This window comes from Pipra filicauda, unplaced genomic scaffold (genome assembly GCF_003945595.2).
Source record: "Pipra filicauda isolate LSUMZ 115617 unplaced genomic scaffold, ASM394559v2 scaffold473_size681673_pilon, whole genome shotgun sequence".
Classification (NCBI taxonomy): Eukaryota; Metazoa; Chordata; class Aves; order Passeriformes; family Pipridae; genus Pipra; species Pipra filicauda.
The window spans coordinates 620,036-646,381 of NW_024104613.1; the positions used below are offsets into that span (position 1 = coordinate 620,036).

The following is a 26,346-nucleotide window of genomic DNA, read 5'->3' on the forward strand; positions in this document are numbered from 1 at the left end:
CCAGTATTGGTTGTAGGGAAGGAATTGGAGTTTATAATGCAGGACTCAGTGAAAAGGAGTAGGTCCCAACAAAGCTTATCTTGTAGCTCTGAGGCCAAAGTTATTACAGGGGAGATTCCAGTGAGCCAGAGTCAGAGAGCTGTCACCTGGAATCCTTGAACAAAAGGTAAAGAAAACTCTTAATTTACTTTTGGTTCAAAGGGCATAGAGGTTCTAAATTTAATTTGTGATGTAGCTTGTTGGGACAATTGAAAAAGATCTAGGAAAACAAGGCTGAACTGTGGGTGATGGAAATAAGTTTTTCAAAATCAGAAAGCACTGCATTCCCCCAAGACAAACTATGAGAACACTGCAGTGCGTCCATTTGTTCTCTGATGACTTCACCTCTTGGGGAACATCCAGTTAACAGCATCTGGTTTGCATCTATCTAATATGGAAATCAGAGTGCATAGTGCATACCCACATCTTACTCCATTTTGGAGCTTGGGTGCACAACTGGGCCTGGAAATTGCAAAATGTTCCAAATTGAGATACCCCTAATGGGGCTTCTGTCATGCTGAGAAGATAGCTGAAGAACTTTGTAGTTTTATGAGATGCCCATATGGTGGACTGAATCTGCCTGGTAAGCCACAGCCACTCACTTTTTCCAGACAGCTAGAAGTCTGGTTGCCATGATGGTTCTGCTGGTGAGCTCTACTTCCAACTAAGTAACTATTCTTCAGGGGAAAATAGTGATGGATATGGCCCTACTGTTTCATATGCTTTGGGAATTCACTTTCTTCAAACCATTTTTTAAAAAACTTTACAGAAATTAACTAAGAATGTCGCTCAAACAGTTTAGTAATTAGTGGTTCACATTCAAATCATAAGGAAGCCAGGTTCAGCTCCTTCTCTTCTGTTCTCTCAAGACAGCACCTTAACTCCTGCAGGCTCTTAAAGATCTCAAGATGGAAATCTCTCCTGCCAGAGCTGTTATGCTTGGGGTAAATAATTAAATATCCACTGGAGAATAGAAGTGAACCTGGGTCTCCCTTAGCCCAAGCTATTTGCTTTACATGGCACCCGCTCCTTCTTTCTTCAAACAGAAATTCCATCCTGAAGCTGAAAAGTCTTTTCCGACAAAAGCTTCTTTGAAACTGGATTTTATTAATGAAAAAGCTTGGAGGTTACAGATTTTCTAATCTTTCTTCATTAAAATACCTGAAAATTCTAATTGAAAAAATTCTCAAGCAGCTCTGTGAATAGACTGCCTGCCCTTTGACTCTTTGCTGCACCAATTTTCCCAAATCTAAGATGTGGATTTCTAGAAGGTGGTATTTATGTATTCTAGCAGGAGATAGCTGTAGGAAGCAGGAGGTGATATTTCTGAATCCCCTTTCTCATCATACCATTCAACATAGGGCTGGGAGCACCCTGTATTTTTCTTTATTATTCCACAGATCCAGGAATGAGTTTACCCATAGATCTGCAGTTTGAGAAGGTAAGAAAAAGGAAAAAAAAAATCCTTATCGTGGATGGAAAGTCTGACAAAAAATATTGTTCTGAAGGTTTAGCTGGGACATATAAGGGTATTCTGGATGTGTCTCAGTCAAACAGGGATATTTTGTTAACCAACACTGGCATCATGGCACTAAGTTTAATATCATTCTATCAGTTTACACTACCTAATCATCCCTGCCAAATGTTTAACAAATGCCTGGAAGCATTGCGCACTCTCCCCCACACCCAAGTACATCACTCTCTCTCTTGATTTTCTCTTTCTAACAAAATCTCATAATTTTTCTTCCTGTAAGTCTCTGCATTTACTTCTTTTCCTTCCTATGTCACACAGAGATGTTCATCCTTAAAATTATTCCCCACTTACACTAGTTCATGTTCTTTTTAAAATTTCTATATGAATCAATGTTTGTCTCTTTTCACTGCTTTTTTCATATTAATTTTAATGGGTTTTATTCAGTATGTGTTTCTTGTAGTCCACTACTGGTTTGTTTTAATGTCATTCTCATGCTTACAATCTTCTGTTTCTAGCTGTTTCTTTGCTATGTACAAGTATGACAGCTAAGTGAAGCAATTTTGCTTTCACAACATAGATACTGGGCAATGAGATCAGTATATTGCAATAAGGTTGATTGGAAGCTTTCTACAAAGAGGACAAAATTCATTCATCAGTAGTAATAGTAATTGTGAATTAGTTTTATATGTCACTCTTCCTCTTTATCATATATCTATACACCCATGTAAACTTGTTCCTCCAAGTATAGCTCCAAATTAAACTGAATTCCAGGATATTACATGAGAATAGGTGGGAAAAACCTATCCTTATTACTTACTTATCAAGAAACAGTGAAGAAATACAAAGAAAACATTGATATACTAATGGTCCATCAAAGAATTGTTTCATATTCCCTGGCTTTTTTGAAATGGATTGAAGTTTTTCTACCAGGGTCAACAGCATGAGGACTACATCCCTTTCTTTTTCCCCTTACCCACACTTGACTCTTATACTCTCACTTAATGCTTGGCTATCTGAGTTCCTAACAGACTTGAAAAAATTTATATTCACCAAACCCCTATGATATAGGGAAAGTGCCACTATTCACATCTCACCCAAATCAGTTTTCTTTATGCTGGAGTTGCCTAAATGCAGTCTAGTTACTGAGGTACTGACTTGCTCTTGGGAAATACAGAAAACATAACTAGAGAGATTTAGTTGTTGGTGGGTTAGGATGTTGCCTGGATATTTGCTCTGCCAAGGTAGAAAAACTGTGTTGCTGACTGAGCTATCTCAACTAGATGAAATTAGGAAGGACAAATTCAAATCTGCTTTACCTCCTGCTACCAGAGAAAGTATGCATCTGAGATATCACACAGGCACCTGCTCAATCCAGGTGCAGGACTATTCTCAGTCTCCTTATGTATCTTTTCCCCTCTATTTTTTTCTCTAGAAATTAGAGAAAATTAGAATTTTCTATTAGAAATAGTATATTTAGAATATATTAGAATAGCACTATTAGAATAGTATACCAATGTGATTCTGAAATAATGCTACTTGTAAATTCAAGTAAGTGAGTCCATGTAAATGCTGTTACCTTTCAAAATATTTTCTTTAATGAGAACAGCTTTTGGTAAGAATGTTTTTATGGTAAACCTATTTCATTACATGTAAGGAGACAGAGACACAGAGAATATCCCATGACCAATACTTTATAGTGAGCCTGTGGTTCATGATACGTCAATTACACCTGAACAATGGGTAATTGGGCACGTGGAGCTGGAGATCATCAACCAAAAATTCTGGGACTGGTAGACAAGTATACACATTTGATCTCTTGTATTCTGTATCGCTTTTAATCTTTCTTGAATTATCTCTTAAAAAGGCACAGTCATGGTTCATATTGCCATTGCACAGGGATATGATGATTTGTCTTCAGTAAAATACACTGACATGAATGTAAAAAGTAAACATTCTCTGCTAGAATTATTCTCTAACTCATATGCACATTATTTGACTGTTTGGATGCTCTATAAGGCTGAGAAAGGCTCATCTAAATAGCAAAGAGGAAGACTAAAGGCAGAGTAAATTCCATTACTTACCCCAATTGTTCCAAAACTTTCAGGCTTTCTTCTAATTTTTTTCTTGCAAAGGTGTCTCCATAACCATTTGATCAGATACCACAGAGACTTTGGGCTTGGTATGACATTAAAAGGAGTGGGCAGAGTTCCTCCTTCTTCAAAGTAACTCATCCAGAGCTTTGTTCGAGCAAACTTCCACTCAATGTCTGCATGATCCTGCACACCAGAGACACAACATCAACATAGATATTGCTGTAATTAAAGAGGTAAAACAAACCTCTAGAAAAATCTGAAAAACTAAAACCAGAATAACCCTGAAATACTAATGAATTGTCTTGATAAAATACTGCCATCTTCTTTGACATAAGGTCTTTAACGCAAAGCAAAGCTAAGCTGCTTTACACCTAGATACTTGGTATGTAAAGTATATATCCACTTATAAGCATTTCTTTCCCTGTTACGAGCATTTAAATTATTAAAAGTCTCTCAGAAAAACTGAAAGGGTAATTACAAGCAGAAAAATACTACATTTCTGGAACAAATGTTTTATTATAAAAGCAACACATCATTATTCCACATAGATCAGTCTAATTACACTGCTCTGCAGCAGCTTCAACAAGTCAGTAAGTTTCATGTATTTTCTTAGTAATTGTCAGCACCCAAAATTCACAAGTAAGTTATCCGACAAATCATGAGGCTACTAAAACTGCTAAGGCAATTATCTTTTTTTTTCCTTCTACTTCAAAATTCTATATTGGGAATAGGTTGTGGGATGTTTTTATAACTTTTATTTGAAATTTTATTTCTTTTGGATTCTATATAGTATTATATAATTCTGAAAAGTTTGGAAAAATCAAAACTAAAGTCCATGGAAATATTTCTAAATCCTAGCAGCTGAATAAAAAGTTTAAATCACTAATACTGGATTTGGGTAACAAACACAGTAGCCAGGTCTAGCCCTAGCCATACAGTAATCAACATAGAAATTTAGAAGTTGTAGTAGCAAAAGTACACTACCTGCAGCCCAAGTTTTGGTGAATGGTACTGTGTTGTGATATTGTGCACAAGACATTGCCAACAAGTGTTATAAAAATACAGGTAGTCAGTATTTCTTTTTGAAAAACTTGTAATTTCCAAATTAGAAAAAAAGGCACATTTTAAAATCTTAAGACCGAAGCTTTCTTTTATTTGTTTGCTTTTGGCATGATTATATTTGAATTATCATATGATGAATCAGTGTTTATTTCCCATAGTCTCCTTAGTAGACAGTTGAGAAATAAAAATGAGCAAATAGCTCTGACAAGGATAAAGATAGTTTTCATTAAAGGAGAAAACAGGACATGGCTGAACGAGAAGACATGACATTTTGATGAATTGCTAATGGGTCCAAAATTGTCCATGGCACATGGGCATCCAATTTCTGTTAACTGTATATTCATGTATATTCATGCCAGATAAAAATAAAAAAATAACAGTCTTTCAAATGCTAACAAATATAAAGCAGAGACAGAACAATCTTGGGCAGTCTCTTTTTCAGAAGAGGTCTTGTACAGTGCAGCTTGGGCAGGGCTGAAGTCCATCATTTGCCAGAAGCATCAGCACACCCTTCCCAACCCACAAGCTGGTTTCTTCATAAGGGTCACCTCTTTCCTATTCAGTGTTGTGAGGAAATTCCTCTCTACCCAGTCCAGCTTGGGTCTGGTTTCTGCATCCTTCCAAAAAAGTCCAAAAGAACTAGAACAAATCAGAAAATTTGTGCCAATGTCCTGTCTGTAAAATGTTTTACTGACAGAAAAACAGGATCTAGGAACAGAGAGAAGGCATATATTGTAAATGATCTAATAAGGAACAACTTACAGCAATAAGTTGGTAAGAATTATTCATCATGGCTATTAGCATGTTGAGTAGAACAACCAGAGATATTACATTATAGGTACCAAACATGGTGGCCCCAACAAATTCAGTAAATTCATGCCTTGCTTTCACATTGGTCACATAGAGATTGATGAGTCCAAATATAGACCAGAATAATGACTGCAGCGTTTCAAATAATCTGAAAAACAAAACCCAAAAGGAATAGCTGTATAATAAAACACATTTAGTTTTCAGATTGTTCAGTTTTTTGCAAAACACACAAAAGTCCTTGACTTGACTGAGTTGAATGATGTTTACCACAATATAGCCAACATAGATGGAATACCTTTCTAGCAAAACAACAGCTTAATGTTTCATATCTGAACCTCTAGATATATAATACAGAATCTAGAAATTAGCCTGTCGTCAAAACACTGATTTTGTCCATACTTTAGAGGGATAAATATAGTTTTAGAGATCTTATGATGGACATCTTCCTTTGAAGCATTTTGACCCTTTGCCTTGGCTGAAGGGGGTAAAATAAGGATCCAAAAGTTACTCAATGTTTGTGTTTCACCAGGTTGTTGAAGAAGTCTGGTGTCCTCATACCTAGTCAGTTTATGCAATATTGGTTTGTGTTGAGAGCCACTAAGATAAAAGGAGTTGTATAATTAGAAAGACATTAGTATCATTAGCATATGTTTTGTTTTGCAAAGAAGAGAGACAGAAAAAAGACAAGCATGCTGTTCTCAAAAGAAACGTTCTTTTATAATTAAAGTATATGATATTCCCTTAGGGAAGTTTAGGACAATGGCTAGGAAGCTAGTAACAATGATGAACTTTTGAAAATAATCCTCTTTGGAAAATAATCCTAGATAGGTTGAAAAATTTTCACTTTTGTGCAATATTCAGCTACACTATAGTGTTATAAGCATGGCCCTAGAGATGCTCTTTGCTTCTCAAAAGTTTGGAGCAAAATTTTCTGCATATCTAGGCCCGTATCTTGAGATTAACTGGAGTGAATCTTCCCTGTGGCCTCTCTCCTGCTCCTTCACCCCAACACCAGAAGCAGGTTACCCACAGAGGATGTGTGGACCACCAGTGCTACCCCTACTGCACCTAGAGCAGGGAGGCTGCTGAACTGCAGGGACTCAAGGGACTCATATCACCCTGCATCCCACACTCTGGGATGTACTGTCCAGAGATGGACAAAATGTAACCCTTTGGTCTCCTTCCCACCATATGGTATCATCTGTGAAGTGTTTCCATGCAACCCAGTACAGCCCTATCCTAGAGAGAGAACCTGAGAGGGCAGGTCCTGAATCTCTGCTCCTGTAACATGGTGTATCTGAGTGGTAAAGTACAGCTCTGGAGCCTCTTGTATGGTTTACACTTGTCTGAGCACAAATTGAACAACCCAATTCTACCTTCCCCACAACTGCTGAAAAAGCTCATCACAGTTTGCCTTGGCACCATCTTCTGACACTACTACCAGTAGGCCCTGCTATTTCCCAAATTAATAATATTGCTTCCTTCAAAGTTGAGCTCTGAAAAATTTCCCTGTGCTTTTCTGTTCAGATCACATAAAATTTAGACCTGCATAGATGTTATTAATATGCAAGATAAATATGCTGTACCTGAGAAAACACAGTTGATTAATATGACATAAAACCTGCTATTTTTATAAAATTATCTACCTTGAGAAGCAAGCTATTGGTAATAATTTTATTTTAAAAACAGCCTAGATACACAGAAGTAAGTAGGGAACAGACATTTATAGGAGGAGTTTGATTCAGGCTGGAAGTTGAAAGACAAGATAGAGAAGAAGTGTTAATTTGGTAATATTTTGGTAGTATAGATGAACTAAAAACCAGAATGAAGCAAAATTGATTTAAAGTAAAAGAAAAATTATTTATAACAAAAATTAGAATAGAAATTTGATTGTGTGTAGGGTCAGTAGAAGGTTGGACTGCATGTTCCTTTCCTGCCTCAGTTTATCACATTTACAAGAAATCTTCATGTTAGACAGCAGACTTATTTAATGCTCACATGTAGACACGGAAGAAATGCAGAGTTACAGCTGCCTGGATAAGTAACCTCTGATCTGGTGACTTTAATTCTAAATATGTACCTTCTACTCTCATATATCTTCCTCTTACCTTTATTTTACCTTTTATCTTTTGAGATATCTTGAATTGTATGGACTTTACTGTGGTATGGGGTGAAGTTATTACAGAGTGATGTAGTGTTAATTTTATTTTTTTTTTAATTAGGGTAATATTAAATGTGGTTGTCAGGACACCAGTGTAATACCAATAGAAAAGGGAGCCTCTTTCCTGTAAACCACATCAAAATGATTAAAATATTTGAGGCAGAAGGGAAGGATAGAAATAGATCAGACACTTACGTTGAAAATGCATTATTCTGCTTTTCACATCGTATTCCTTTGCAGTTGCCAGGTTCATTTGTCTCATAGTAAAAGTACAGCTGGTTCAATCCATTTGCAAAAGCTAGCAGCACAAGGCAGTATATGAAGAGAAACTTCAAAATGTCCAGCAACATTCTTCCTAGAGATATCTGCAGAGGTCCCAGGTGAGAATTTGCAGTGAATAATGAGATCAAGCGCAGGGAGCTAAAGATGTTTGCGATTGCAAACAGGGCCTCAGCCACCAGGGTTGGATGCCACATGTCCCAGCTCTCCCGTGGAACTAACCCACTATACTGAAAACAAGCAGAAGGGAAGAAATCACTCCTCTATTTTTATGCATAAACAAATATGCCAGTTTCTTTATAAGCTGTTCAGTTAATTTGCAGATATTACAATAAATTTTTACAGTAACAAAAGCAAGTCTAAAAATTCTGACAGAACAAAAGGAACAGTTTTGAACACCTGCATTTTTAGAATTATAGAAACTTCCAGCTGTAATATCAGGTAAATGATTTCTTTGAAGAACAGTGCAGAGCTGACAATTATGGATAGAAACCCACAAAAAATTTGGCAAGTAGGAAGAAAGCATTCAATCAAGGAATAAGTATATCACTTAATCAGTAATACTAGACCAATGATGAAAAAGCTGCTTATTAATGAACCATGGCAAACTGCTTGTGTGCCTCATTATCAAAGAGTCTGATTCCTGGAACTGTGACTCTTTCCTGTTCCAGTTCTACCAAAAATTTTTTGCAGATGAAAGATATTACTTTGAACTGAGGCTTAACTACTGTTGCAGACTCATTATTATTTATTTCATCTCAATAATCTGTTTTATGGAACATATCAGAGGACAGAATTTATGCTATGAAGCACTCTAAAAAGAAGGGATAATATAATATAAAGTCCCTTTCAAAGAGGGACTATGGTGTAGTCTGTATTTACCTACTCTAGGCGACACAGATGCATCCTTCAAAGCTGCTGAGGAAATGCTGAGAGAGTGGGGGTTGTTCAGCCTGAGAAAATGCATCTTTGGGGAGACCTTATTGCAGCCTTCCAGTACTTCAAGGGAGCTTATAGGAAAGATGGAGACAGACTTTTTAATTGGGCCTGTAGCAATAGGACATGGGTTTATGGGTTTTATACTGAAAAAGTGTACATTCAGACCAGATGTAAGGAAGAAATTTTTTATGATGAGGGTGATGAAATACACAGGTTGCCCAGCAAGGTGATAGAAGCCCCATCCCTGGACACATTCAAGGTCAGGCTGGATGGGGCTCTGAGCAAACTGATCTCGTTGAAGATGTCCCTACTTATTACAGAGGCACTGGACCACATGGCCTTTAAAGGTCCCTTCCAACCCATCCTATTCTATGCATCTGTGATTCTATGATTCAAATTGTAATGGGAACTGGACATTGTTGTGGACACTGATAGTTTGCACAGTACTCCACCACACAGGGTTTCTCTAAGTGACAGGTAGTGCCTGTGCAACTGTCCCAGTGCCCAACAGCAATCCTTGGCACAATTTCATTTACTCATATGCAAGCAGCCATAGCAGCTGATAGGTCTGTGGATTTGTAGATGGGAACCGCAAAATAGGAGAACAGTCGATTAAAGAGTTAAGAATTATTCAGCCTCACATTTCATTCACCAGTAATATTTGTTCTCTAAAGAGCAAAGAGTTAAATCTAGACCTGCTGGAGTCATAGATTGGTACTCTCTTCATTAGACTATCCTCTCCCTAATGATCATGCTGTACAATCAAGTCTTACTGCATTTGGAATTAGAGCTTCAAGAGACGTGCTCTTTTGCCTCATCCACTATTGCCCTTCAGTTCAGTTCTGATTGATTTAAGATCAGTGATGAAAAACAGGCAGAAGAAAACAGAGAAAACAGCTTTGTGTTTTATACACAAAGAAAAAGCAGAAGAAAATTTTTTCCATGTTTATTGGGGAGAGCTGAAAATTTCTCAGCATGATTCCTATAATGTTTTTCTTTGAATAATATTATACAGCACAGTACCACAGATTCTCATGGTACTTTATAATCCTCATATCTGCAAACCTGCACCTATTAAATAACTAGGAACAACTGTTGGTACAAACAAAGATTAGGTGCTGAACCTAAACCTGAGCACCTGAGTAGATGCTCAGATTAGAGAAAAGAACACTAGGTGTGCTGGGGGAATAAAGTAAAATAAAGAACATATTTGGAACTCAGAAGAAATGGGGGTTTTGGTAGACAATCAAAAGCATCAAATTGCAGACATATTTTAGGTGAGAGCAAGTAGTGGCAGATTCCAAGGAAGTTACAGAAGAGGGGGAGATAGGAGAAAACTAAGGAACCCTACTGAGAAAAACATCAAAGTACAGGAAACTGAATAAGTATAGCATAAGACATAGCAAGAGAGCAAGGATAAAGTTTAACGAATCAGATGTGGATAGCCATATCTGTGCTCTCTGTCACCTAGTTTTACAGTCAGCAAAGAAAAATGAGAATTTCTAGAGTAGTAGGAAAGCAGATATCCCAAACAGGTCAGATGAGTTGCTCTTTTAAGTTTCTCATTTTCTCCTCATTGATGGCTGGGGAAGGGGAGAGGCTGTCTTACAGCTGTAGTCTGGCTAGATGTATCTAATGTCACATTTTCTAAAAGAAATGATGCTGAGGAGAAAGGAGAGAATAAAGGACTTTGTCTGTGATGTCCTGGATCAAGACACAAAACTTGTTTGTTAAAACACTCATAAAAGATCGAATAACCTCCTATTTGTAAAAATGGAAATCAAAGGCACAACTATGTTATTTCAGTTTAACTGACTCTGCCTTTTTTGGGCCCAGCTGCTTCCTGCATGTGTGGATACAATTCAAAAGGTGTCATGGTTGTAAGCAGAGAGTGATGGCTGTTATTTTAGTTTTGAAGAAACATTATGTAAGAGACTGGAAATACTTGGCGGAAAAAAAGCGAGAAAGATGAAGGCCTGAGAAATAAATTTGGAAATTATCTGTGAAATATATTAACTGTAAGAAGCCAGAAAGAAAATAATGAGGATAAGAGGGCTCTAGCAACAAAAACCTACTGATTTCATTAACTACAGTAGAGGATGCTGAAAAGAAATCTAGAAATATCAATAAAAAATCTAGAGAGCAAAGAAACTTCCATGTGAAAAGGAAAATAAAAAAGAGAAGCAAAAAGACAAGGTATACTAAAACCAGGAACAGTGATAATATGAAAAAAAAAAAAAGGAGAAAAGAAGAAGAAAAACTGTATCTTAAGGTCAAACAAGCCAAAACATGCAAAATTGAAGTATTTGTTCTCTCACTCATGTTTGTTGATGTTCTTCTGTTCTATGTAGAATAAATAAATGGTTATTGTTCTAAGGAATGGAAAATGGTAAGAGCAAATATAGCAACACTGAGCTTGCTGTAAATCATGATGTTGATATTCTGCAGTCCTCTATTATTTTGTGACCCTGATGAATTTCTGTCCCCAGCTGAAATGCAAACACAACCTTTCGACATGTAACAAAGCCAACCATCACTTAATGTGATTAAATAATACCTATTATTGGCTCATTGGTGGAAGGAAATTTACATGGCACATCAGTGGAAAATTAAGAAGAGCAAAAAACAAATGGAGAAGCATATAAACTAGAGTTTCAAGGCAAATATATGATGCTTTTGCGATGTCACTCAGGGCATACAAGATAACAACTGATCCTTACCCAAAGGAATTCTAATGCAAATCTAATATCAGAACCAAATAATCAGAATCTAAATCAGAAAAAAGCAGAGTAATCACTGTTTTCACATTAAAACAAAAGACATGATCTGTAGATCTTACAAAAGCACCAAGAGAGATCAAATAGACATGTACATCAGGCTACTTGAATGTTTAATGGGCTGTTGGACCTTGGTCAAAGGTGAATGCCTTGTTTCTGATCACAAAAAGAAAAGTTACATAATATTAATTTCAGGAAAAGTATTTTAAATCCTTCCCTGAAAGGTCATATGTAAATGTGAACTCTTCCTATTTTAAAATGTACGACCCAATCTTTGCAGTCATTATGCTGAATTTCAGAGTAGCAGTAGGAAGGGGGTAGGAGGCCTTGCAGAGAGCTTTAAAATGGTAACTACAGTGAAGAATTCAGTCCATTTCTCAGGGACAGAGGGGTGTTAATCCTCCTATATAAATGGACATTTGGTCTGTGAATCTGGTAAAATATCAATCAAAACCATTTTATAATGCAAATATGTAAGAAGATGTTAGCTTTTGCAGAACTGGAAGCAGAGGAGATATATAATCTTAATTACTACTGAACAAAGTAGACCTGACACAGTGATCGTTACACCAGTAAATATTGAGACAAATAATGTACCTTTAATTATTTTTCAGACTTCTTTCCCTAAATAGCAACGTTTCTCTACTAGTTCTTCATGTCAAAGCTGAGACACATTATCAGTAATATGAACTTGCATGTAATTTCTAGCAGAATTGGAAAGAAACAGCACTAGGTCCAATGCTCAGGTTTAACAAATATTTAAGATAAAGCAAGCAGGTTCTGCATAGAAGTTGGCACTGCACCTAACTTTACACATCAGTACATAATAAATTATCTTCCAAAACCATAAAAAGAACCATTTTTTCCTAAAGCACCATGATTTCTATCCATAACCCTCCATCAAAAAAATTGTGTTGCTTAAAATTTGTCATCTTGTACTTTCAAAAACTGTCGGACAATGCATTATTTATTATGACATTTTTATGGAGAATAAAGCATTTTCAGTGGACATACTGGATAATTTAGTAAGACCTCACATGTTGATACACAGAGACAAAAAGCATAGCCCTTTAAAAATTATGTGATGTACTCATTTTATTTGAATACTGGCAATGAAACTGATAACTTTATCTTAGCAGTCCTCTCATCCTGAAATTAAATGCTTTGGTGTAATTTACACTATCCCATCAGTTGCTGTAAATATCCATCTACTTAACTACAGCATCAGTCAGAGAGACTTAAATAGGCAATAAACACTATGTTTTACTCTGGGAATACTTATCACAGAGGAGAGTAGCATGAGGGCACTCATTTTATTCAAGGGAGTTAGTCAAAATGTTTTCTTAGGTGGCTTGAGCTGATTCATCTGAGCTTATATATTTGAATCAATAAATACTTTTAGAAAAACTGTAACTTAGGAAAACCTATCTTGCAAGGCTTAAGAAAAGAAAATTAAAGCTTTACATCAAAACATACTGGTTACATTTGGCATCCTCTCAATCTCATCTAGCATAGTGGTAATGAATTCTGTTGTAGGTATGTGAAGGAAATGTGGCTGGGTATTAAATCACACTTGTATTACTCCGTTCATTATATCATCATATGTTACAGTTGACTACCAAAACTGAGGTTTTTTAAAGGAACAAAAAGGTTTTTAGATACAACACTGAACATGCAGTAAAAAAAAATAGCTGCCAGCACCAAAGAGTGCTTTATGCACTGTGTTGATTATCCTAGACATGTAAGCACCAATTTGGAGAGTAATGGATGCATAGATACTGTCACCTTGGAATGTGATTACCGTAAGCAGAAGCTGTCTAGGAGATGAAAGGATTATAATATCTTCTAATTAATGTTATTCTGAAGTGAATAACTGGTCAACTCCAATACTTTGGAAACATCTGTTTTCAATGAACACTTTGTTACATGGGAAAGTGAAATGACTATTTACTTCCAGTCACTTTATAAGGCATCCTTGTGTATAAAAAGGCATTTCATTAGCTTTAAATGACAGCTTTCCACATTTTGGAACACCTTCCTCTTTCAGGCAACAGCTCCAGATTTCTTTGAGTGAGACTTCCAAAAGTTTGCAGTCAGAGACCCAGCATGCCAGAAACCTTTTGTCAAAGGAGAAGTCTGATGTGTCAAAATATCCCAGGTATTTGCTCATCCTTGCTCCTGACTAGCTGACATATGGACCTTTGTGAACAGACACAAGAGGATAGAAATTAGAGGCTCCTAAGTTCCTCTACACTTATGGCAGGGCTGCAGCAAGAACAGCTGCTGCTTGAGGAGAGGAAGCTGTAACTAGCTACTTGATGGCTCTCTCCTTGACCCAATCAAAAGTGTCTTGGCAGAGGAGAGACTCTCCTTCCATGCATACAGGATAGTTGGTGGCAGGGTTCTTGAAAAAGCTGAAATATAATGCTGGTACAGTGGCCAGCAAAAATGGGCTTATCTTTACTTGGATATGATAAAAACTCTGTGACAGATGCTAAGAAATGCTTTAATTTCCTTTCAGATGTGGTTTCCTTGTGCTCAAGACCATTTTTTTGATTAAAACAGTTCATTTTATGAGGAATTTATATCATATTATGGATTCACGTTGAATGCAATACAAAATGTTCATACAACATGTTCCGTGGCTTTGGAAAGAATGGCTGTTCTGCTGGAAGATACTTCAAACAGTGAAATATAAAACTATTCAGAACAAGTCCAAGAAAAGGATGAAAAAAATGAACATTCCCAGCCTCAAGTGACCATTGTATCTATTTCAGTTTTACTTTTTCATGTTGCATTTATGATAAATTTTCAAAACAAATTAAAGTCTTACACTTTAGTTCCCCCCCCAATTTTGAGTAAATATGTTGCTAGTAGTCCTGTCTGAAAGTTTTGCATGGTGTGTAAATGTGTCTTAGGGGCAATAATTTCTTACTGAAAAATAATGAAATATTAACACAAAACATAATTGTATGCAAACATTATAAAACATTATTAGTAATTTTCCTTTTACAAGAAAATAACAGTATGACAGTTCATAACAAAATAACAAAAGATTGCATGAACCAAGAAGAAAAAAGCATAAAATCCAATGTTTTCTTTGCTTTTATACTTTTTTAGCTTCTTGTCATTGCTGCAGAGGATTCAATGAGCACATCATACATCTCTTGCATTGCTAAACCTGGGCAACTCCAAATACAGAGAAAAGACTGAAGAAGCCTCATTTCATTTATTTTAAAAATTTTGCTGATTTAAAAAAAAAAAGTTTACCTTTGAAAATGCAACAATTTTCAAAGAGATTGTTGCTAAGTACAAGGAGTTCATTACAAAATCCATGAGGTTCCACCAATCATGAATGTAGTCCTGTAGTCCGCCATCCCACATCTGTTTAATTTCACCCCAGATAAAACCTGTAAATAGAACACAATTCATTAAGCATGAATAATAAATAAAAAGGGCTGTGACTATTCTAGACACTTATTTATAGATCTAGACACTACAGATTGATTCTCCTTACATCAAGTATAAAGGATAGGTAGATAAGTGCTCTAAAAACCAAACAAATAACCCTCCCCCCAAAAAAAACCCCAAAAATAAACAACACATCAAAAAACTCTAACCAACCAACCAACCAAAAAAAAACCCAAAACCAAACAAAACCAAAAGCTTCTGCTTGTACAAGGGCAATTTCTTTGGCTTTCTTCACTCTCTTTTATCACGGTATCTTAGAAAGTATAAAAAGGGTCTTAAAACCTGTCACCAGTGCCAACTCAGTTCTTGGCAACCAATGTAAAATAATTCAAATTAGAAAATTTATGACTGCAGGAGTCAATCCAACACGTTAATTTATGTTGATTGAAACCCATACAATAAGGAAGAGAATTTCTATTGTTATTCTTAATCCTGAACTAAAGTCTTGCTTTTCCATATGAAAGAGTAGTGTCTTCAGCAGGATGTTTTTTATTGATACCTTCCTTTGGGACATGAAGGAATGGAAACTGCTTTCCAGGTGAGCAGAGCACACATTGTGCTAGACACAGTGAAACAGAAATATTCAATCCCAATGGGAAATCTTGCAAGTTGTTTGACATGAATTTGGTTTAACAGCTTCAGAGACAACTGTGTGCAGACTCTTTAATGCTATAAACATTAAAACCTCTCTGAAGAAGATACTCCACATTATTGTATAATATGGTGCTGTGGTTTAAGCCGAGCCGGCAACCAAGGCCCATGCAGCCACTCGTTCACTCCCCACCAGTCAGATCAGGAAAGAAACAGGAGGGTAAAAGCTAGATAACTCATGGGTTGAGAGAAAGACAGTTTTAATAGGGAAAGCAAAAGCCACACACACAAGAAAAGCAAACCAGGGAATTAATTCACTACTTTCCATGGGCAGGCAGGTGTTCAGCCATTACCAGGAAAGCAGGGACCCATCACACATAACAGTTACTTTGGAAGACAAACACCACCACTCCAAACCTTCCGTTCCTTTCTCTTTCCCCCCAGCTCATCATACTGAGCATGATGTCATATGTCCATTGGTTAGTTTGGGTAACCTGTCGTGGCTGTGTCTCCTCCCAACCTCCCATGCATCCCCAGTCTCCTTGTCAGCGTGGCAGTATGAAAAGCAGAAAAGGCCTTGGCTCTGTGTAAGCACTGCTCAGCAGTAACAAAAGCATCTCCACATTATCAACCCTGCACTCAATACAAATCCAAAACACAGACCCATACTAGCCACTGGGAAGGAAATTAACTCTACCCCGGCTGAAATCAGTACATATGGTAATAAAACAACATGGAACATTTAGATGCATTTTTCATATTATTATCTACAGAGATTTTTTTAAGAACAATACCATTACAGCTTTTAATTTTTCACAGTTAATTATTTTCTTAGAGGAATTTCTTACTTTCATGTTTATTAGAGGGACAAATAAGGTCAGTCTCTCACATTGATGTTGAGATACAGTTAATTCAACATGGCTTTTATACACTTGCTTATCATAAGTTCTTTTAGAAAATTTTGAGCAGATTTTGTGCAGGAGCCTATAGAGTTCTATATCTCCTTAGTTTGAGCTTAATTGTCCTTGGAACTTAACATTTTGTCTTAATGGTGTTCTAGCTGACAGGATGGAAAACTTCGGATTTTTTCGCAAACATGATCCCTAAGAAGTGATACCTGATCTATTCTCGTTTGTGCCAGGTAGGTTTTTGAGTTATTATAATTTAATTTCGTAGTGGTTTGGCTTGATCTTTCTGTCTCCTGATTGCTTTCAAAAAGAAAAGTTCCCTTCCTCACCAACTTCTGCCCTCAAACCTCTGACACATGGTCCCATCTTGTTTCTGTTCATCATCACAGTAACCACAAAGCCTCAGGGGTATCTCAATCATCTGACTGATCCAGTAACTTCTATCTTCATAGGATTCATTTTCATCCATGCCACATCACCATTTCAGCATTCTGCAGATCTGGGGCAACACATTCTGCGAAAGGACCATGCTGGGAACATGTGGACAGAAATATGGGATATACTAATTTTACTGTCTACAACACCCTAGACAGGTTGATTGCAACTCTATCTATAGTTTAGCAGATAAAACTAATACACAAAATATAGCACTGTTATGAAGCTAACACTTATTTTCAAGCTGCAATCATGATGCGTCACAGTGAGAAAACAGATGAATATGATTGCATGGCAGGAGTCAATATCCACTGTATAATGCTACACTGCTGCTGTTAACTGCCCAAGTGCCATCACAAAGGGAACACACCTTCACAGGGTTACTAGGCAGGCTCCTATATGCCTGCCTGTTTCAGCCTGTGAAATGACTTAACCACTTACTCTTCAAAGACTTGGTCACTCATGACCCATGTATGTAAGTATGAACATGGTGACAGCAGCTCTAGCTCCTCCTTCTCTCCACAGTCCCCTCCAACCTTCACCATGCAGATCATGAACTTACGAATGTCCCTGCTTGCGCTTCTACTACCTTTCACGTATAACACGTTTAGCATTGTTAGGTCATAAAAGCAGCTGGTTTGTGGGCTGCAATATATCCTTCACATTTCAGACACTGCTCTAAATCACCCCTGCCTCACCTGCAGAATAGCACACACAAATCACTGCTCTGCTCAGGAGGTGACCTGGCTCAAGGTTCAGAGAAGATCTGGAGCTGAAGGCTGTCTAATACAGATACAGCCCCTAAGTCTCAGTGTTAGAGAATAGTGCCTTGCTCTTTTTCATTTAATAAATACAGATATAATTGCAGGATCTTGACACTGGGAAGACTGCTATGGCATAGAAAGCAGACAGTTGGATTGATAGAATATCCCCAAATAAAAAGGTTTTGTAGAAATCAATATACACATAGAATTAAATGTTTTTTTCGTAACTCAATAAAGAATTCTCTTTAAAATACTCTTTAAAAACAGAGCATAAATAGATTGGGATGAATAATAGGATGAATGCTTAAACAAGAGGCTCTAGGTTCATTAAGTCTTTTGCCAAGATATTCCATGGTTCACAACCAAAGACATGAACGTACACAGACCGCAACAGGGCTGTTCTGTGTAAGATTGTTGCTCAGCATCATATGCTTTGACAGCACTGCCTAAAATATAATAGGATTATGTAGAGATTGAAAAAGAAATGCTGACTAACACTGCTGCATTTGATCTGTTTTGTAAGTGAAAACTGTTTTCCCAAGCACTTCCTGGGCCTCAGAAAATGAAATGTAATTGTAAAGCCGACATTTACAGAGAAATACAGACCTATTATAGAATAGTGGAAGAGAGTACATGGCTGTTGTAAATTTGATCATTTTGAATTAGAAACACAACTAATCCAAGCTATCAGCAATTTTGAAGTCATTTGTCAGCTGAAAGTTCTGAGTACACTTTGACATCATAAAGGTGGTGGTTCTAATTTTTTCTTAGTTCAAGACAACTTTTATGTTCATCCTGATGCAGGGCTTGTTCTTTCCAAACAAACATCAATGGAAAACCAAAAATCCCATATTTTTGGCTGTAATGGAGATGTGATAGCTTAATCTTCTTGTCAGCCAAAGCATCTAAGTGCACACTCCATATATAAATGCACTTACTGAGATCTTATGTGACTCCAGAGAATTTGAAGCTAGGTTGATGGATGGATGCTATGTTTGTGACAGACATACAGTCCATGTATGCACAGCAGAGCTTCCTAGACATGAATTTTTGAATGAAAATCTTGGTACAAAGTCCTAAGATTGACTGCCCAAATTCACAGCTCCAGGGCAATCTCACCATGAAAGCTGTGATCAGCCTTTGCAGCTACCAGGTCTCTATGGCTAGGTATCCTTAGGGGTGCTTAATTGGAGAATTGAATGCTGGGAGAACTGGGATCTCTGGAGTTCTGTAAAGCCTCCCACGTGTACCTGAAGTGCTATCCTAGAAAAGTGTACTCTGAAATCCCAGTGCCTTTATACAAAGCTGATGACTTCCCTAAGGCCCGGTGAGCTTACATGATGAAGCTATTCTGAGCAACAAACCTCAGGGATTTCCAGTTGTGCTGTTTAGGTTTGATTTATGGTCACATAGCCAGAGGTCTTGAAATCTTGTAGATCATAACTGTATCTTTTTGCAAAAAGGAAGGGTCTGGGGGGAAGAAGTCAGTCAACTCTTATCTTCACCCAGTGACACAATACACCAGTTTTGTTCTGTTATATTAATTGGGAGAATCAGGAAAAAACTAGGAAAATCTATGTATTTTTTTTAAAAAAGAAAAATAAATCCAGAGATCAGAGCAGCATTATCTCTGACCTTGCACACTTTCATTTTCTACTTAGATTTATGGATAGTTGGATCGTACCTGACTTTATTCTGCAAGGAGACTTTAGGGCAATTCCAAAACATGACCTGACATAAGAGAAGACTTGCAGTGGCAAGACTGTCTAACAGAGGCACTGTTACAGGTAGGAAAGACATCTAGAGTCCAGGCACTGCCTGCTTATTAATGTGTCAAAGCAGCAACGTTATTACATGCTGTTAGAGCTCATGTCAGAGCTATGTATTCAGCAACAAGAAAGGTGATGTCTCAACAAAACAGAGGGGACATAACCAGCTTGCACACAGGTACTGGGGTAAAAGAAGGAGGAACCAGCCAAATACAAGGGATAGATCTAAAAGTAATAGTATTTTAGACAGTCAGGTTGGGGACAATTCATTGCCCAAAGCCCCCTTTACCTCTCTGGGAGGAAACAAGCATCTCCAAGGCAAGAATCCTGTCATCTGCAGGTGGGTCAATCTTCCCACTGACTGAAAAGGGAGCTATGAGGATCAGGCTGAATTAAAAGAGATGTCTAACCTCCAGGTGCCTCTATTTAGCTGAAATAATCCCACTCAGAGTAGATTTCACTATTTTAGCTGGATACTTTTTGATATAATCTGTCTCTTTGCTCCAACTGTGTCTTTCCTATCTCAGCACACCAGCTAGATGTCACACCTGCCTCTTAGACCCTCACCTATCCATTCCATGCTGTTATCATTTACTGCCACTTGCGAGGAAATTATCGACATTATGCAGCTCTTCCACCTCATTAATCAAGGACCTAAATTGAAAAGTTGAGGGTGAGACTTTCAAACACTTGCTGCCTTGTTTATAACTAGATATTGTAGCAGTAAAAGAGAAATAACAGCATGAATATTTTGAAACAGACTGAGATGACAGAAACAAATTTCATTAAATGCCCCATGGTTTTAATGGGATGAAACAGAAATAAATTCAGGGCAGGAACCCCATAGACCACATGAGGCCTTGGGAATGACAGACACCATGGAGAGGTTTTGTAAAGCACTGTGATACATGCAAACTGATCAATGTAACCATTTGACTGAAGTTCAGTTTGCCTAAAGAAAGGAACTAAAATATACCAGAAAAAAATGAAATCTGTGTGCTAAGTATTTGCTAAGTATTTTTTTTTGCAGTAAACATTTTGAAACATTAATGAAAAAAGTTCTTTCTTCTAAAAAAAGCACTACATATTGTAAAAGTAAATTTTATTCAAAGTAACAAAATGTATAGAAATTAAAATCCTTCTTACTGAAGAACAGAGGGCACTTAAATAAGAATGCTCTTAGAAAAATAACATCTTTAATTATAATTATAACACTTTAAAAAAATTCTTAGGAATTGAGTAGTAGGTATCACATACTACATATGATTAATGTGTAGATACGCCAATACATATACACTGATAAGACTAGCTTTTATTTCAGATATTTATCTAGAGATTTTGGGTTTGAAGATGTATTTCCAGTCTTGAAATGTTTGGATAATAGACACTGAAATGTCTTTTCAAAAATATGGACCTGCTTTTCTTCTCATAAATTAAGGATCTGTTGGCAAACCTTGCAACTTTGAGCATGGGCAGCAGCTCAACACTTTCACAAAAGTTCTCTGTCTCTTTGGATAAAGCCTTGGGTTAGACACAATATCTTTTTGTGCTGGTAGATAACTTTCAGATGGAAAATATTTTGGATTTATCCTGTTTGATCCATTACAGCATTATAGCTACCCAGACCTGTAGTTTTACTCTTAAGGAACACATTTCAGTTTCAGGGAAAAGATACAAATGACAAATAACTTCCCAATGAAATCCATTTAAAGGTGGTTTAAGTTCTAAGACAAAAATATTTAGATACACCCTGTCTAAATTCTTATCTTGTACTGAAACCTGAGAAAATGAAAAAAACAATTTTCCAGCAACTGTGGCATTTCACAAAAATTTATGCCATCTCTGCAACACTGCCTTTTGTTGTTTATAATTATAATTATGGTTAAAGTCTGTGAATAATAACATCAAAATTTACCAGAGAAAGATATGAAAGCCAGTATCCTGAACTATTTTTGGTTTCCAAAAGATTTGTGGATCCCTAGCTAATTTTGGCCTTACCTTTCCCACAAAAGGTTGGTTGCTCTGTGCTATTTTTGTTCCTTACCATTAAGTGATGGGAAGCAAGGGGTTCCTCAAGGTCAATCTCTGCATGCCAAGATCAACAACAACCTTTCAGTATGTTTCTTGGAGAACATATTTTTACTGGGCTGTGAAATCATTTAACTGACAAAATTAACTTTGCCCTACTATGTGGTATAGAGTTTTTCACAGTTACAAGGAGTAAGACAAGCTGCCAGTGATCTAAAGCTCTCTGAAGACAAAGAAAGTAATTCCAGGGAATTCAGTGAGAATTGATGAGGCTTGAAATAGGTCTTCTGCTTTACACCTGGACTGATGAACTGATCTCTGCTGAAGGTATATGAATGTAACAGAGGAGTGGAGAGGCATCCTGGCATAATTCAGGGGCTCCCAATCTCTGTGGGATATTTTGTTAACAGAGTACAGCTATTTCAAGAGAACATGTACAAAATCAAACACAAGCCTTCTGCTTTTCCCTGCAGAAATGGCTGTTTGTGAGGGGAATAACCATGCACAGTGTCTGGGTCCTGCATCCGGACAGGCAAAGAGGCATCAAAGAGGCCAGAGGCACCATTTATGTCCGATCTCTCTTTCCAGGAAAGTTATACTCATATATTTATAAATATTTTTTAAATTTAGGACTGATTTTCACTAGAATACCAAAAAATGCACATGGCTACCCATATTTAACTGGAGATCATGGCACCACTGAAAGTGCTTCCCAAAGAAAAAGTGTTCTGGCTTTTTTTTCATCATCAAAACAAATCATTTTTCCTTTTCCCTCCATTTTGGAAATGGCAAGACCATTCTAGATCAAATCATAAAGTACAAAAAGCCACATATCAGCCAACATCACCAACAGCCAAATAAAATAAATCTATACATATTATCCTCTACATCTGTTCCCTGGCACGTGTCAACTGATACTATTTAATTTTTTACACAACACTTTCTTGACCAAATTTAGAAGATGATGCAGAAGGTACTTGGCACCCTTATGATCAATTATTCTGAAGTGTCTTGCTGTGCCATAGGTCTGCATGTACATTGTGCTAAGTACTAACAAGAATGTACACTCATATATCCCACCAGCAGTTTGCTAACCACAAATGTCTGCAGTTTGCACAGTTCCCAAACATCCACATTCTCTATAGATTCACATACTCCAATAGCATAAACCATTCTGACAGAAAGGATGGGGAATGCATTGTTCAAGAGACCCAATAAGGCTGCATTCCTGCTCCAAGCAGTCTTCTAACAATGTAAATACAATGAACATTTAAGTATGCCCATAAAAGAGCAAAAAACTCACCAAACAAATTTGCCTAGAAAATGTTCTCTTTGCTGCAGCCACCCTGATCAGCTGGAAGGGAACTTTTTAAACACAACTACTGAACACTAAGTTTGTCAGATTGATGGCTTTCTCCTCTGAATTTTGTATCATTCTCTGGTGAACCAAATGCTCACTGCAAGGACGTTTAGTACTGCTAGGTTTGAGGCCATGGTTTAGGGCAGAAGAACAAGGTATGAAAAGTCTACAGGAATCAATATGATCCTTATGTGAGCTGCAGTTAAGGCATACAGAGGGTGAAGCTGGGTCTTATTTCATTTCCCCTCTGCATCACTGCTATCATGGTCAGAGGCTACTCAGCAATTGGATGGGGAATTTGGTGATGGGAAATATTGTTCTTCCTTGCTTTCTCCCAGGATGGTATTCTTGATTTTCCTGTCCTTTTTTTTCAGTGGTGATGGATTCTCAAGTATAGCACATAGGCCTATGTTTCTGTAGTGTGAAGCATCTTTCATGCTTGGGAGATCTCAACCAACAGCTAATAAGAAGAACAGAATTAATTTTCCTTATGAGCCAAGGCTTTGTTTAGATGCAAGGATGGGAGATTCTGACTCTTCTTACTGAGAGATTTTTCCTCAACTACTTCTTAAAGTTATAACAGTCTTGTTATACTGACTTATTGTTGCACAGATAATCACCACACACTGGAGCACCACTTGTGTAATCATCTAATCATGTAAAAGACAAAATTAATGCAGAAGTTTCCTTAAGAGACTTTTTAAAAAGTCCATAGTCTCCATGGAAATGCAACAAATACAGACATTTCTTGCGAGCCTACTACTTTAGCGACACTTTTAACATGTGCTCACTATGCACAGTCAGCCTTCTATTACATAGTAATACTATTTGATCTCTGGAGAGCTCAGATTGTTATGGACAGCGTTGAAACTTCTTAAATTCTATTAAATATTTGTATGCTGAAATTCATGTTGAAAAGAAGGCTGAAACATAGAGCTCCTCTTCCTCTCTTCATTTTAAGAGAGATAACTATTAAAATGCAAACTACATGCAGAGCTATTTGAATTCAGAGAAAAGCAAAGAATTCTATTGTTCAAAATGTTAACAGTTTTGACATGCAGTTGCTGCTCCAGGATAACCTTTGATTTGTGGAAAGTATTTACTTGGTCATGTTTCCAGTTTCAAAAACTATCACCCTAGAGCCACATAAGTTTTGACTCAAATGACAAAATTTTTTGTCTACATCCAGAAAATGGCAAAATATCTCTATGTACGTCATATTTAGTCTCCCTTGTGTAACTGGGAGACTTTTTTTAAGGATACTGCTTAACTGTATGGTTTGAAAATAGCCTGTAAACTAACCTTAGCTTATTGATAAGGACTTAAGGAAAGTATTAAGCTTATTAAAAGATGGTTAGATTACAGCCTATATTATGTGAACAGGAAAAGAGCAGGTTTTGGCTGAGAATCACTCCTTTAAAAACAACAACAACCTCCAAAACCAACCAACTGAAATAAAATCCCCAACAACCAAAAAAAAGAAATAGACCTATACAAACAAAAAAAGCTAAAATAGACACATTTACCACATGCTGTAAACTGAAATGTCCTGTGGAGATGTGTGTCTGTCTCCTTCAACGACAGGGGGAATTTAGGTGCCTAATGAATTGCCTGAGATTACAATGGGTGAATCTGAGGCCTTATTATTTAGGTGGGCTAAGGCACTACAGCAAACAAATTCTGACAGCTGAACATAGAAAATGTGAAACTGGAACAACAGGGAACCACTAGTTAGGAAACACTAGAGATCAGTGTGTAAAACACATCAGTTTAGATGCAAGAGATTGTGGAAGGGGCAGTTTCTCTGAACACCACAGTCCAGATTAACCACAAACTATTTAACCACATGGTATCTGACTACGGATCTTTACCCATGCTCGTGAGGTTTTGTTTATGCAAGAGTTTCCCGTGACTTGACCTGTACTGCTTGCAGATGACAGGTTTGTTCAAAACAGGTAGTACTAGTGTAATCTGGTCATATGTGTCTATACTGCAAATATTAAAGCTCCTTTTAGAAATGATATGCATCTTGACAGTCGTAATTCTCAGGGTTAATGGCTTCTTCAACCAAGTGCTTTGGGATGTGGGTTACTCAAACCTCTTCCTAAGTAAACAATGCTGTTAGAGGTTGAGGGCGATGGAGATTCTTCCTTTTCCCACTTCATGTTTTCTGGAGAGGAGCTAATCGCCAAAATTTTAGAATTGCCTTTACCAGAAGCTAGCTCTTGCCCTTCTCAAATGGTGCCTTTTTCTCTGGTCTCTGTTAAAAGACAGATTAATGAAACCATTCACTTTGGCATGTCAAGGTCTATGTGTCAGCCATGCATTTGTTCTTATTATCCTTTAACCTTGGGATGCTGTAAAAGCAGATACTGACCACCTGCTACTTTGGAAGACCAGACAGAAAAGCTACTAATATCTCCTCTAGGCATGGCACAGCACAGAAGAGCCCCTGGCTCCTCCTCATCAGTGCAGCATTTATTTCTAAGGAAGCAACATATCAAGTTAATGATTTTTATATTGGTTTCTCATTTCTTGATAGTACAAAACTGAGGAAATTAATTGGTGGAAATTTTTTTAAAGTATTTAAATGTGAAACTCACCTGCTGAAGTCAGTCTGACTTATCTGTAGGAAGTGTCAGTCCAGACAGCCTGCTGGATTGAATAATTCTTTTGCAATAATGCTAGATATTGGGGTTTTTTAATGTACTAGAAATATTTACCCAGCAAAGGACAACACAGTTTACAGTGAGGGCTGGTGGTGAGAACAGCTGTGCTACCATGGGGGAAATCTCAGAAAGCAGCTCACGTGTGGATGGCAGGTCCTTCTGACAGGCACACTACAAGTACGTGTACACAGGGTTTTCAGTCATGCATACTTGTTCTCCTACGTGAAAGAGAAATGTAGACCTCCTGCTTCCCACAGTACTCTACCAAGGTAGAGGAAAAGCCACTAAATTATTGCTGTCTAGAACATCAGGCACTGCCAATCAGTGTATTATGAATTCAACACTGTACTGTAAATTATATAGGATCAATGATACCAAAAGCCTTGTTAGTTTCATTATTCTAAAAGAACCCAGGTGTTTGGGAAAAAGAGAAGAGACACTATCTTAATGGGAAGCTCTGGGAGAAGTAACAGTATCAAAATCCCTCCAAAATTTCAGAAAAGTTTGTGCATGAACCTGTCTATGTGACGATGATTTTAATCAATATATGAAACTTAAATTTTTGCAGTTAAGACTACTAAATCCCTCCTTCTATAAATTAATTTCAGACAAGACAAGTGTATTTGGCCTCATCTGGTCCAAGTTATGTTGATTCCTAAAATAAGAAACAGGGAAGAGACCACTGCACACTGAGAGGTAGACAGGCAAAGGTAGGGA

At 37.2% G+C, this 26,346-nt stretch overlaps 1 protein-coding gene across 1 annotated transcript in view; it reads right to left on the reverse strand.

The window, feature by feature from the left end:
* LOC113989062 (short transient receptor potential channel 4-like) overlaps window positions 1-26,346 on the reverse strand; it is a 39,051-nt gene that overhangs the window by 11,781 nt on the left and 924 nt on the right. Inside the window, exons 2-5 of the mRNA XM_027723264.2 lie at window positions 14,905-15,044; window positions 7,835-8,148; window positions 5,431-5,626; window positions 3,595-3,789 (exon numbers count right to left, since the gene is read on the reverse strand). Of these exons, the coding sequence (XP_027579065.1) occupies window positions 3,595-3,789; window positions 5,431-5,626; window positions 7,835-8,148; window positions 14,905-15,018 (819 nt within the window). The 5' untranslated portion in view covers window positions 15,019-15,044. The remainder of the gene's footprint in view (window positions 1-3,594; window positions 3,790-5,430; window positions 5,627-7,834; window positions 8,149-14,904; window positions 15,045-26,346) is intronic.